The sequence below is a fragment of the Desmodus rotundus genome, chromosome 9 (genome assembly GCF_022682495.2).
Source record: "Desmodus rotundus isolate HL8 chromosome 9, HLdesRot8A.1, whole genome shotgun sequence".
Lineage (NCBI taxonomy): Eukaryota > Metazoa > Chordata > Mammalia > Chiroptera > Phyllostomidae > Desmodus > Desmodus rotundus.
In genome coordinates this window covers 37427591-37441603 of record NC_071395.1, presented here as the reverse complement: position 1 = coordinate 37441603, position 14013 = coordinate 37427591, and the positions used below count along the sequence as shown (strand labels likewise).

The following is a 14013-nucleotide window of genomic DNA, read 5'->3' as shown; positions in this document are numbered from 1 at the left end:
CCCAGGGTCATCAATCCTGGGCTGGATGACGGTGGGACTGGGACAGCCTGGCCAGTCCCAGGGGAGCGCGGATTTCTCTGTGACCCCAAGAGGGACTCCCAGGTGCAGGCCTTTTGACAGTGACAGGTCCCAGCACTATTAGGATAGGTATGGAGGCTTCCAGAAGACGTGGGGCTCATGTACCTGCTGGGTGGAATCCCAAGGCTCCTTTGGAGCACCTGGAGCTCCCATTGTGGGTGTGTGGGGGTGCTTTTCAGGGCTGGGCACACAGGGACAAGGCTGAGCTGGGCCTCATGTATCTGAACTGGCCCTGCTGCCCCTAGCAGGCTCCCAAGGGCTCTGTAGCCCCGGGGGCTGGCACTAACAAGTCAAGTGGCCATTGCTAGCTTCTCTCGTAAAGGCTGGTGCAAGAGCTATGAAAACCCTGTCCAGCCCCATCCTCTCTCCACATCCCACAGCTGGTGGCCTGGACCACCCTCCTCACCCCCACTACATGGGAATCTGTTCATCTGTCTCCCCTGCCCTCCCGCTCTCGAGTGGCCCCTCCACATGCATTCTCTACTCTGCAGTCAGCCCTGCCCCCCCACCAGGACTGGCGTCAGCTTCCAGAGGGAAAATCCTGGCTCAGGTTAGCAACTTGCCCAGGGACACCATTTGGAAAAGGGTTAGGCCTGCGTGAGGACTTGGGTCTCCACAACTCCAGCACTCATGCATGACCATGACCTACCTCTGGCCACTGACCTCAGGACTTCAGAAGGTAGGACGGGCCTGGATCCCAGTGCCTCAGTGGTTTGTGAGAATGGAATGCTCCAGCCCTGCCGTCAGACCCCCACACCAAAGAGCCTGTCCTGACACTGAGCCACCCTTTCAAGCTTGAGGGTCCCTCCTGAATTCTTACCTCTCCCCAGTGAGACCCCCAGAAGTAAGGGTGCTGGGGTTTCTGAGCCAAGAGTTTAGGAGCATCTGCACCACGGACCCTGAGCCACCTCTGTGTCTCTACTGTGTGTGTGGCTGCCCTCAGCCCAAGGCAGGCAGAGGTTTCTGAGCCACACTGCACCCCTGCCGCTCACCATCCTTTGGGTGGATGCCTTCTCACTCGTGTGAGCCTCCTGTGGCTGCCGGGACAAATCACCATAAACCGTGGCTTAAAACACACACATTTATTCTTTGACAGTTTTGGGGTCAGAAGTACGACAGGCTTCACGGGGCTAAACCTTTCAGAGGTTCTACTGCAGACTCGCTTCCCACCTTTGCCAGCTTCTAGAGGCACTATGTCCTTGGTTCATGGCCCCTTCCTCCGTCCCCACAGCAGTGCTGCCTCTTCCATCTCTGACTCTGACCCTCTTGTCTTACAAGGACCCTGTGAGGACACTGGGCCCCCCGGGAGAATCCAAGGTCATGCCATCTCAGGACCCTTAATCCCACCTTTGCCAACTGAGGCAACATGTCTGCAGATCCCATAGAGGGTTGGGTGAGGGGGGTGGTGGTTGGCACTATTCAGCCCACCACAGAGGAAACACAAGTTACTCGGTTTTACTGCCTACACAGTAAAGAATTATAGATCAGCAGGTCTATTAGTGTGCAAGCCAAGTTTATCAGTGATAACGTTCTCATGGAAGAGTACAGGCCTTGCCGAGGTGGAGGTGAAAAGCATAGGCTTGGGCAGCAAAAAGCAAGGGAGGCAAAATCATCGGGCCCCTTGTCCTGAGGACTATTATAGTTGTGGGGTGGGGTGAGGGGGTTGTATATTGATTGGTAGGTAAAGGTGGTGCCAGCTTCCACCAGGGGACGTGACTACCCAAACATAGGTAGTTGTGGGGGGGTCTGTTAGCCCAGAATTCTTACCTTGCTCCAGACCACATTTGGTCTTTTTTTTTTTAACACTTTATTTACTTAGTTTTAGAGAGAGGAGAAGGGAGGGAGAGAAACATCAATGTGTGGTTGCCTCTCATGCATCCCAGCTGGGGACCTGGCCTGCAACCCAGGCATGTGCCCTGACTGGGAATCAAACTGGTGACCCTTTGGTTCGCAGGCCAGGGCTCAATCCACTGAGCCACACCAGCCAGGGCATACATTTGGTCATCTTGTAAAACAGATACATGACAGGAGGCAGTTAATTAAAGTTGGGGCAGTTACCCAAAGTTATTTATGGGTTCTTTCTGTAAGCACTAAGGACCCCCTCATAAAACAGGTAGTCACCAGAGACAGTCAATTAACCAGTTGTTTTCTGGGTTTCTTCTTTGAGCACTGTGGACCGCTTCCTCTCCCCCCTTCTAGACCTTGGGATGAACACACAGTTTCAAACGCTTTCTTTCCCAGATAGTGGAAATGATATGTACAGAACTTCAAGGGCTCCCCGCCTCCTGTGCTAGCATGGTGTTTCTTGTGATGTTCCAAACACCTGGCACAGACTCAGGAGCAGAGTTAGTGGGTGAGATGTGTCTCCCTCCTCCTCCCTGCCTTGGTTTGCTATCCACCCTACCTAACACTTCCCTTATCTCTGCCCCACCTTGGATCCTGGACACCATTCCTGCCCTCTGAGTCTGAGGGAACGGTTTGAGCTCCTGGGATAAATGATCTCCTACTTCCTTCTGTCACTCACTCAATACGCATTTACAACAGGTCCAACTCAGATCTGGTGCCCCCAAGAGAAGCACTTGGGGTGGATGTGGTCCCAGGGTCAGGAAAGACATTTTAGGGTGGGGAAGGGTCAGGCACAGGGACCAGGGTAGTGAGGGCTTTAATTTGGGAAGGGGTACCCACCTGGGAAGACGGTGGGGAGAAGTGACTGGAGGTAGTCCGGCCGTGGACAGCTTTGGCTGAGGAACTACATGGAGGCGGGGACAACAGGAGGGGGGCCAGTGCGTGGCAAAATGGATCAGGTCGCCCCCTTTCTCACTTGGAAAGCTCATGCAATTGTCCGAGGTTCTACAGCCAACCAGGGACCTAGATGGAGTCCCCTTGAAGACTTGGGCAGGCGGCCCCTTTGGGTCCGTCCTGCTCCCAGCCCATTTATTATGAGAAGTCCCACGGGAAAACCGGAGGGCTCGTTCATTCCAAAGGAGCAAGGCAGCTGGAAGGACTTTGGAATTGGGCACGCTGCACAGCTCTGGAAACCTACAGGACTGGGCTCTAGGTACCCGAAAAGAAGGAGGATCTTCATCTCCGGGGGCTCTGGCCGGTGGAAACCAGCCCAAGCCGGGAAGCACCGCCCACATGGCGCGATATCAAGCTCCGGCGAAGTCCGTGCGGGGGGATGTGCGTGCCCATGACCTCCCCAGGGGCCCACGGGAACCAGGAACATGCAGGGACAGAAGTCCGAAGGCCGGCCGGCTCCTGAGGAGCCTTATGGGAGGGACCCTGGCCCTGGGGCAGGGACAGAGGCGAAGTGCCTTCGGGCACAGTGGGGCCCTGGAAAGGGAAACGCCGGCGATCTCCGATCCCCGGGCGCCGCAGGCACCTACCTGCAGCCACGCCCGCACCTGCAAGCGCACAGGACTCACCCCAGCGCTCGCCACACCGAAGGCCAGCGCCCATGTGACCGCGCCCCGCCCCGCCCCGCGCGTGCGCCCTGATCGGCGCCCCATTGTTGGCCGCTAGCGCGTCACGGGGGCGGGGCCGGGGCGGGGCGGGGCGGGCGGCTGGAGGGAGGGTGGCGGGAGGGCGGGAGGGAAGGAGCGTCCGCGCCGCCGCCGCCGACGCCGCCGAGAGCCCAGCAGCCGCCGCCGCCGCCGCCGCCGCTGCCGCCTAAGAGCGAGCAGAGTCGCGCCGCCGCCGCGCCTCCCGCGGCCTCGAGCAGCCCCGCGCCGCCGCGCCCCCGCCGCTCCCGCCCCGCCGCTGGATGCCGGCGGCCGGCGGCCGAGCTCTCAGAGGCGGAGGGCGGCGGCGCGGGCGGCGGCGGCGGCGGCGCGGGCGGCCGGCGGCCCAGAGGCAGGGGCGCGGGCCCAAGCGCTAGCGCCATGTCCTGCTCCATCGGCCAGCCCGACGGCGGTGGGAGCACGGGCGGCGGCGGGCTCGGGGCGGTGGCCGGCGGGGACCCCAGCCCGGGTTCCCCGCCGCCGCCCGCGCCCGAGGCCGCCGAGGAGGCCGCTCCCGCGCCCCGGCCGCCGCCCGAGCCCGACGACGCGGCCGCCGCGCTGCGCCTGGCTCTGAACCAGCTCTCGGTGCTGGGTCTGGGGGGCGCGGGCGACCAGGACGAAGAGGGGGCTGCTGCGGGCGGCGGGGATGGCGCGGCGGCTGCTCGGGGCGTGGACGGTGGGGCCACAGCGGAGCCTTCGCCCCCCGACGGGCCCGAGGTGGGCGCGCCCGTGGTGGCCGTGGCCCCCGGCCCGCTGCCACTGCTGGAGCCCGACGTGAGCCCCCCACCGCCGCCGCCCCGGCCATCCCCGCCCGATGTATTCGCGGGCTTCGCGCCCCACCCCGCAGCCCTGGGCCCCCCGACGCTGCTGGCTGAGCAGATGAGCGTGATTGGCAGCCGCAAGAAGAGCGTGAATATGACCGAGTGCGTGCCCGTACCCAGCTCCGAGCACGTCGCGGAGATCGTGGGTCGCCAGGGTGAGTGGCCGCCGTCGGGGGCGCAGCCCCAGGGGTCTCTGTGCTGCTGCTCTGGGGACAGGGCCGTCCCAGTCCAGCTCTGCGGCCGCACGCCAGACCCAGGCCACGCCCCGCGTGGGCTCCAGCCTCAGTGGCCGCCTGTGTCTGCGCCTTTGTCCTGCCTTCAGCCTCGATAGAAAGTTGGGTGCAGCCCGCGCTCCGGGCCCGCCGCTGCCTTTGTCTGGGCGTCTCCATTCCGGAAGGTCCCCTGTGTGCAGCGCCGCTGCCCAGGCCCTGGGCTGTGCCATCCTGGGGACTAGGGGCCCAGCTTGGTGGTGGGTACTCCACACCCAGAACAGACATGGGGCGGGCCAACTCGGGTTGAGGGGATTGGGGGGAGCTCAAGCAGTATCAAGAGCGAAGTTTGGCCGCACAAAGAGAGTGCATCACGATATCCCAGACTGGGGACCCTGCTGGTGGTGGGGGACAGGGCTGGATGAGAGAGGGTCCCACCCTGCTCTCAGCGGGAGTCAGGAATTTCGGGGCGTGTGGAAGCACTAGTTGTAAAAGCGATTCCTGGGGTTCAAACCTATGGCCGTGGCCTGGCATGTGGGCAGGCAACAGGCCCTGGGGTATGTGGGTCCCCTCAGTGGCATTGCTGGAGTGTCCCTGTGGCCACCCCATTGTTCTCTTTGTTAGAGAGCCAGGCTGAGATTTGCAGTGTGACATCAGGCTGGCCGCCGCTCATTGGCCCTGGAGCTGTGGGGCGGGCAGAGGGTGGTGGGCAGTGCCCACATACCCACCCACCCTGTTAGCTGCCTGCCCACCTCCTCAACTTTCTCCTGCCTTCCTGCCCGCACCTCCCTCCTCCCTGCTGGCCTCCTGTGGTCAGCCAGGTTCTAGAACTTGGGGTGGGGCCTGGGCGGGGCTTTAGGTGGGGCCAAAGGACACTCAGTCTGGGGTGGGTCCCAGCCTCTGGGCCCTCAGGAACAGGAGCCAGAGATGAGAGGGGTGGGGGGCAACCTGAATTATAAGGTGACCTGTTACCTTCACCGCCGTCACGAGGAGAGGGCAACAGGGATGCTCTGGTTATTATCGTTCTCTGCTAGTTCCGGGTGGGTGGGTGGGGTGGCTTGGCCAGCAAGCCTTCTGGTCATTCATTTGTCCTTTCTACCTGTGGACACAAGGTGGGCCAGGTGTGGTGCTGGGCCTTGGGACTCTCCATCAGGAGTGAGAATGAGGGAGGATGACAGTTTCTCTCCAAGCCCTGCTGACTGCCTCCGGGGGTGGGCATGGCTGAACTCATGCAGGACAGTCCCGCTTCACCACCCTGGTGCCACCTTCCTATGTAGGGTGCCCACTTCCCTGCCCCTCTCCCTCATAACTGCACTGGGGCGTGCAACAAGATAGTTGCCATGTATTGAGTGTCCAGCAGCCTGCTGGTGGTCAAGCATGGGTACCGATGCATGGGGAGCACTTGCCCAAACTAACAAGGCTGATCTGTTGTGCAGTGGGGCACGCGGGCATGTTCTGCATGAATAGGTGTGTTCTTGCACCTGAGGGCCTTTCCAGAGAGGCCTCGCGCCCCATCCTGTGTCTTATGTGTGGTGATAGGAACCAGGCAGAGGGCATGCGAGCCTGTAGCCTCAGGCCAAGTGGTGTGGAGGAGTGAGTCTGGGACCCCAGGCTTCATCTGACCTCTCGGTGTGCATTTGGCACCTGGTTATAGCGTGCTGGCCTGTATTCTTGCGGTCGTGCACAGCAAAGCATACCCTAGGCAATATGGTAGACCCCCCCAGGCTGGGGTGGCTCTGTGACCCTGAGTAAATGAGAGCCCCTCTCTGTAATGGGGAAACAGCACCTCCTTCGGGTTTTTGTGTGGATTCTTAAGGCTGCCCAATTGGGATGCAGGGTACCAGGGGAGGAGCGTGGATGTCAGGACAGGTGTATTGCCCCAACTCCAGAGCCATCTATGTCTCCCATCTTCTCCCATCCAGTTCTCAAGCACATCCTGGAAGACTACCCCAGCTCCGCTCCTTTCCCTCCTCCCATTACCTATCCCACTCTCCAGTCTGTGGTTCCCTGGACACTAAACCTGCTCCTTCTTACTGCTCAGGCTCTCCCCAATGCAGGGGGCACGGCCTGTCCTCAATTATTCATCCTTTTCTGTCAAATCCCAGGTCCAGGGCTGACTGTCCCCAAGAAGGCACAAGCAGAAGAGGCTGCCAGAGGCGGGGCAGGTCTGGGATTTGAACCCTGGTTCTCGCTGGCTCTGCCTGCCCTGCAGGGAGCAGCAGTGGGCAACAGTGGGAGATTGGCAGAGAGGCAGCACCTTTCTACAGACAGGAAAAGTAGGGACTTGAAAGGATGTGGAATGTGCCACTCCCTCCAGCCAGTTAGCACAGGCTATCTGGGAAGCTGGTGCACACTGGCCGTGAGAGTGACCTTGGGTGCACGCCCTTCCCCCTTGCCATTCATGCCCTGCACCCAGGGCAAGTCCGTGTCCATGTCCGTGACCAGTGCTGAGCTCAGTCACGTTGGGTCGTCGGCACCATGCGCAGCACAGCACCTGTAGCGCCGTCGGGACTGTGTGAGTGAAGATGCTGCAGGCAGGGCGTGGACTGGCGGCCCCTGGGTCCCCTCGTCTCTGCTGTTGTCAGACTGAGCACGGTGGCCTGGGACTGTCCCCTGTTGTCTGTTCTCCTCTGCCCCTGGGCCTGGCCCCAAACCTGCAGGCATCAGGCGCTCTTTCTAGCAGCCAGGGACACTGCTGGGGTGTTGGGGTCCACGCCTTGGTATTCTTACCTATCCACCGTGGGGTGTAGAAAGGGGTGCCTGTGACTGGGTTGAGGGCTTCTTATGTTGGTAGGTGTAGACTTGTCTTTCCTGTGGGGGAGCCTTCCGTGTCCCTGTGTCACCGACAAGCCAGCTTCCCCCTAGACTGCCCTACTGTGATATGGCCCACCCAGGACTGCGGCCCACTTTGGCCCTGCTTGTTTGTGGGGACTTGACCTGGCCCTGTCCTGCTTCCAGAGCTCTGCCCCCACTGTTCCTCTGCCGGAGCACTCCCCTGCCCGCGTCTTCCTTCCCCTCGTTGCCTTGAGGTTTTGTTGGTTAGTGCAGACAGTGGTCCCCGAGGGGCCTGGTTCTCTGAATGCCCGGCACACGGGTTCGGTCAGGACCCCAGAATGGGGTCATACGAGTGCTGGGAGTTGAAGGGCTGCTCCCGTCTACTAGGCTTTCCCGGAGACCCGCAGCCTCCCCACTTGGAGGGGAGGGTCTGGCTGTAGTAAAGAGGGCGACGCTAGGGCTTGAGGCAGGCCAGCGCTGGCCCGCAGGGCCGTGACAGCATTCGCCAGCTCACTGGGCTCTCTTGAGTTGGCATCCCGGGGGTGATGCCCAGGAATCTGCATTTCAGCCTGTGCCCACCTATCAGTGGTGCCCCCCAGGGTTGCCCAGGCATGGGGCTCAGCCCCTTGTCACCACCCACTCTTGCTGCACTGTCTCTTCCCCACTGGGGCAGGGAGTGGCCCAGGGCACTCATGGATCCCCAAATTTCCTGGACTGGGTAATCCCACCACCCCAAACTCTGCCCCCCTCTCAGAGTCTTGACATGGTTTGGCTTTGGGAGCCAACAGGTGTCACAGCTGAAGTGCAGTCAGTAAGTTGGGTTACTCCTGGCCACTAAGGGTTCCACCCAGGGCCACCCAAGAGGGAGCTGCATGGTCCCTTCCCTGCCCTGACCCACCTGAGGGGCCCATTGCCCTTGAGTTTCACAGCATGGCCAGCTCCCTGCGCTTGGGGAGGCCCGCTTCTTCATCTGTGCAAAGGATCAGTGGTGGGGAGGGGGGCGTCTGTGGCTTGTGTCTCCTACCCCAGCTTTGATGAACCTCCTGCCCTTTTTCCAGGCCTCCTCGTTTCCCTCTCCTCCACTGGGTCTCTGCTAGAAGCAAACATTTTGGGGGCAGAGTGTCTGCCTGGAGCCACAGCCTGTAAGGTCCAGCCCAAAATCTGTGAGGCTGGGTGTTTCAGCCCCCCTCTTATGGATGAGGAAACTGAGGCACAGGAAGCTTTCCTCAAGGGCCCAGGGTAATCCCTTTTACCAGCCCTTAACACACAGGCCCCTGGCCTCAGGGAGCTCAGAAAGTCAGATGTGGCATCAGGAGACACTGAAAGTGTGTGCTGGGGCCAGGCCCAGTCACTGGGCTTCCCGGAGGAAGAGGCACCAGGTTGCAATTTGATGCAGAGAAGCGAGAGGACTGGGGGTGCGTGTGGTAAGGACGTTTCAAGTAGAAAAGGTGACGTTGGGGGACAGCACGGCCAGGACGGAGAAGTTGCCAAGTATGGAGGGACCATCATAGCGGGAGCAGAGGCAGCCACAGGGTTAGGGGGGCCAGAGTGAGTTTAGAAGGCGCCATTGAGGCAACATAGCTGTGGTGGGGAAAGTGGCTGAAGAGCCAGGAGGTGGGGCCTGGAGATGGTAGGAAGGTGGCCCCTCACTTGGAGATTTCTGACCTCAATTTACACTCCCTGGTTTTGCTTAAAGCTCTGGATGGCGCTGGCGGGGGGGGGGGGGGGTAGTGGAGGGCAGGGGACTGTCATCTTCCTTGGGATCAGGGGGAGGCGACCTCTGGATGCGACCTCTGGATGCGCCCGATCACCTCCAGGATGCGCAGCCCCCTGGCCTAGGCACGTCTCCTGATTTCCTCCGGGGCAGACATGCTGATCCTGCTAACTTGTATCTTCTGCTGTTGTGAAGTTAGCGACGCTGTTGCTCCTCTCAGTGCCGCCTCTGTATTGATACAACATCCCTGTGTCCCTGTGGCCTCCCAGAGCCTGAGGTTGGAGCTTCCCCCAGACTCCTAGGCCTGGACACACGGTGTCTCAAAAGGCCCTGAGGGGGTGTGTATCAGGCACCTGGACAGACACCCCTGTCAGAGACCCTGAACAACTGACCTCGCCCCTTCACAGGGTGGGGCCCCCAACTCAGCCCAGGCAGCAGGAAGCCACGGTGCCATGTCCCTGAGTATCCCTGAGCATTTCTCAGAGACCAGGACCTTTGGAGGCATCCTGAGTTCAGGCCAGGAGTTGACATTGGGCTGAGACTTCAGCTTCCCTTGGGCTGGGAGTGTCTCTTGGTCAGAAGAAAAGAGCAGGTGGCTCACACCATCCGAGCCTCCCTTTCCCCTCTGTCAGATGGGGAGTTGATGTCAGAGGGTCTGCATTTGTGCCCGAGGGCTGACATCATGAGCTGAATTGCTTGAAACAATGGAAATTAATTCTCTCAGAGGTGGAGGCTGGAAGTCTGAGATCCAGGTGCTGGCAGGGCTGTGCTCCTCCGAAGGCTCTGGGGACACTCTGTCCTATGCTTCCTCTCCCGGCTTCTGGTGGCTGCCAACAGTGCTTGGTGTCCCTTGGCTTGTAGCCACATCACTGCAACTCCCGCCTCTCTTGTCACATGGCTGTCTCCTCTGTGTGTCCCTCCTCTTGCTTTTAGGCCCACCCAACCCCAGTGCGACTTCACCCTAATTACATCTGTAGAGGCCCTTTTTCCAAATAAGAGCCCATTCTGATGTTCTGGATGGACATGAGTCGTGGGGGATCCTATTCAACCCACAACAGAGTCCTTACCTTCTTTTTTCCAACCCCAGGGGCATCCAGGACTAGAGGGGAAAGTGAGGTCTTGGGGTCCGAGGGTAGGATGTGGTGTGTCTGAGATTAAATCCTGCCGGGATATAGCCACAGGTGGGGGATCCTAGCTGGGTAGCCCCTACAGCTGCTGCCAGGGGAGGACTGTCCTGGGGAGGGTCCTATCCTCACCATGTTCCCCTCCCCCCACCTCCAGGGTGCAAGATCAAGGCTCTGCGCGCGAAGACAAACACGTACATCAAGACCCCGGTGCGTGGGGAGGAGCCTGTCTTCATTGTGACTGGCCGCCAGGAGGACGTGGAGATGGCCAAGCGTGAAATCCTGTCTGCAGCGGAGCACTTTTCTGTGATTCGTGCTACACGCAGCAAGGCGGGTGGGCTGCCTGGCACTGGGCAAGGCCCACCCAACCTGCCAGGACAGACCACCATCCAAGTGCGTGTGCCCTACCGCGTGGTGGGGCTGGTAGTGGGGCCCAAGGGTGCTACCATCAAGCGCATCCAACAGCGGACGCACACATACATCGTGACGCCCGGACGTGACAAGGAGCCGGTATTCGCCGTGACCGGCATGCCTGAGAACGTAGACCGGGCCCGCGAGGAGATCGAAGCTCACATCACGCTGCGCACGGGGGCATTCACTGATGCCGGCCCCGACAGTGACTTCCATGCCAACGGCACGGACGTCTGCCTGGACCTGCTCGGGGCGGCTGCAGGCCTCTGGGCCAAGGCCCCCAACCCTGGACGGAGGCCCCCTTTGCCCACCACCAGCCTCCGTGGGGACAGTACCCTAGGTGCCCCAGGGGGGCCCGAGGCCTTCTACCCAGGCAGCCGTGGGGGACCACCAGTGCCAGACACAGGCCCTGCCAGCCCCTATGGCGGCTCCGGCAATGGGGGCTTCACCTTTGGTGGGGATGGCCCAGGGGCCCCCACAGGGCCACCTGCCCCCGAGGACTGTGATTTTGGCTTTGACTTCCTGGCACTGGACTTGACAGTGCCCGCAGCAGCCACCATCTGGGCCCCGTTTGAGCGCACCGCGCCCATGCCGGCCTTCAGCAGCTGCTCTGCGGTCAATGGAGCCCCTGTGCCACCTGCCCCAGGAGTCCGGCGCAGCAGCGGGGCTGGTACCCCGCGACACTCCCCCACGCTGCCTGAACCTGGTAGCCTGGGCCTGGAGCTCCCAATGGCCCGCCGTGGGCCCCCTGACCCAGTGGGCGCCCTGCCCTGGCGGCCCCCACAGAGCTCCCTGTCATCTTTCTCAAGTAGCAGCAGCTTCTCCACGGCCACCTCACTGCCCAGCAGCTCCTCAGCCTCCTCATGCTCCCCACTGGACTCAAGCACCTCGGAAAGCAGCCGCAAGCCCTCAGCGACAGCATCCTCGGGGCCTGGAGCACCTGTGGCCTCCACTGCCCCTGGCCCAGCACTGGTACGGGAGTGCGTGGTGTGCGCAGAGGGCGAGGTGATGGCTGCGCTGGTGCCCTGCGGCCACAACCTCTTCTGCATGGACTGTGCTGTGCGCATCTGCGGCAAGAGCGAGCCCGAGTGCCCTGCCTGCCGTACGCCCGCCACCCAGGCCATTCATATCTTTTCCTAACGAGTCACCTCGCCGCGCCCGCGGCCACGGGGCCATCTGTAGGAGCCTGGAGTGGGCATGTGCTCTAGGCCGGGGTGGGGGACGAGGGGGATGATGGGCAGGGAGGGTAGAGGGGCCGACCAGGGGAAGAGGGGTCAGGGGCAGTGTGGCCAGTGTTTACAGACGAGCTTTAACTCCAGACCCAGGCATGGAGACGGCGACCCAGCAGCCCAGTGACACCTCAGTTCTTAACAAATAGCAGTATTGCGTTGACAGGTTAAAATAAACCAGAGAGAAAAGGTCTGTTGCACTTTTTATTTGAGACACACCTCTACCCCGGGGTGATCTTTTTAAGGAAAAAAAAAAAAGATTTTTACAACAATCGGTTGTCCTTTTCTATGAAGTAGATTTCTGATCTGACAGTGTTGTTTTTGTGTGGTCTTAGCCTCTGCAGAAAGTTCCACCTGGAAGATGGCAACATTTTTACTCCCTTTTCACTCCCTTTTTGGGGCTGACTGGTCACCCTTTTGTAGCTCAGCCCCATGAAGGCCAGAGGAGGGGGGGTTGGCGCAAGGAGCATCCCAACCAGAAATTTTTAACTTTTTTTAATTTTTGATTATTAATCCCCTTCTGCTGTGGTTTATGTTGTCTGTTTTTAAATTTTTTTAATTGTTTTTTTTTAACTTTTACTTTTTACCTCTTGTGTATATGTAGCAAATTTATAGGGAAATATGTACTTTATGGAATAAATTTTAAGAACTAAAATATATTTTATTTTAAAGTAACGGACCTTTAATCTTACGCAGCTAAATTACTGATTATATATTTGCTGAGCTGACTTAAGGGTTCAGAAAATTGTATCAAGAGTTTTATTTTTTGACTCCAAAGCCTTCTTAATAAAGTCTTTTTATGACATGCGAGCGCTTGGTGTGGTGTGGGGCCGGTGGGTGTGGGTGGCCTGGGGGGAGGGACTGTCAGCCTCAGCTCCTCACCTTTCATCTTCCAGACAAAGGAGAGGAGTGGAGCCTCATTCCCTGCAAGCCAGGTGCTGTGCTCTGTTCCAGATGAGGCCATTGGGTCTGTCCGGAAGGTGGGCCCACCAGGCCCAGGTCCTCCACGTTTCTGGTGTCTGCCAACCATCGGGTCAGTTAAGGCCACTGTGGAGGTGGCCATGCCAGGCTGTCTCTTCTTGAGGTGCCTGCCCAGCTTCATAGTGGGCCATGGGGTTGCCAGCTCTCACAGGGTGGGATCCACCCGTGCTGTGCAGATGGGGGTCCTGAGGTCTGGGATTCTGCCTCCTGGGTCTTATCACCTCGCAGTCCCCAGAGGATGTCTGAGTAATGAGCCACAGGCATCCGCCACTCACCTTAAGTCTAGTTGGAACCTGGCCCTAAAGGCCACCAGACAGAGTTCAGGGCCAGGTTGGCATGGAGGTGAGGATGGGGTTGGGGTGGGCAGGGGTTGAATTGTCAGTAGTCCTGTGCCACCTAAGTTCAGGGAAGGAAGCTCTGGAGTGAAGGGAGAGTGGAGGGTGGAATACGGTGACAGGAGGGGCCCAAGGACAAGGGTCTCCACAGGCTGCTGGCCTAAGGAGTGGGCAATGAGGAGGAGCCTGGGGACAGTCCCCTCAGCAAGCTAGGTAGGCAGACAGGCTGACAGGCTTCCAAGAGGAGGCAAGGGGCTTGGGACAACAGGTCAGGTGGGGCAGCAGGAAGAGACAGAAAAAAACACAGACAGGGAACCTCAAGGGCGGTGACCCCAGTGAGTGTCACTTCAGGTCCTCTGCCTGATGAGTGGAAGCACCTGAAGGGCTGGCCCTGTCCCAGGCTTCAGGGCGTGGGGTAGGTCTCAGGAAGAGCCACACGGAGGAGGGGTTCCAGCTCAGCCCTGCCTGGAGTTTCCTCATTTGTAAAATGGGGTGCTCCCATGTACACACCCCCAACTCTGATGAGGTTCAGGGGGGTTGAATGGGTTGAATTGTGGCCCCATGAGATATGTCCCCGGGAACCTGTGACTGGAACTTTATTTGGAAAAAGGGTCCTTGCAGATACATGATTAAGGCTTGTGAGATGAGGGCATCCCAGATTGGGGTGGCCCTAAATTCAATGATGCGTACCTTGTAAGTGACAGAGGAGAGACAGACATGCAGAGGGGTTTCCAAGTCAGATACACAAAAGGCCGTGTGACAATGACGACGAGGCAGAGACCAGAGTGATGAGGCCATAGGTCAAGGGAAAGCCTAGAGCCCCCAGAAGCTGGAAG

At 59.7% G+C, this 14013-nt stretch overlaps 1 protein-coding gene across 1 annotated transcript; it reads left to right on the top strand.

Moving 5' to 3' along the window:
* The first annotated feature begins 3671 nt into the window (after nt 1-3671).
* On the top strand, nt 3672-12664 carry MEX3D (mex-3 RNA binding family member D). Its single transcript, XM_024568689.3, has 2 exons — nt 3672-4554; nt 10379-12664. Exons 1-2 carry the CDS (start codon nt 3960-3962, stop codon nt 11770-11772), a joined length of 1989 nt encoding a protein of 662 aa, XP_024424457.3. The 5' UTR covers nt 3672-3959; the 3' UTR covers nt 11773-12664.
* Nucleotides 12665-14013: the final 1349 nt, after the last annotated feature.

What these genes read in the sequence shown, in the direction of transcription:
- MEX3D (XM_024568689.3), top strand. Translation starts at nt 3,960, where the DNA reads ATGTCCTGCTCCATCGGCCAGCCCGACGGCGGTGGGAGCACGGGCGGC. An exon ending in GGAGATCGTGGGTCGCCAGG is followed by an intron (nt 4,555 to 10,378) that starts GTGAGTGGCCGC and finishes CCCCACCTCCAG; the next exon opens with GGTGCAAGATCAAGGCTCTG.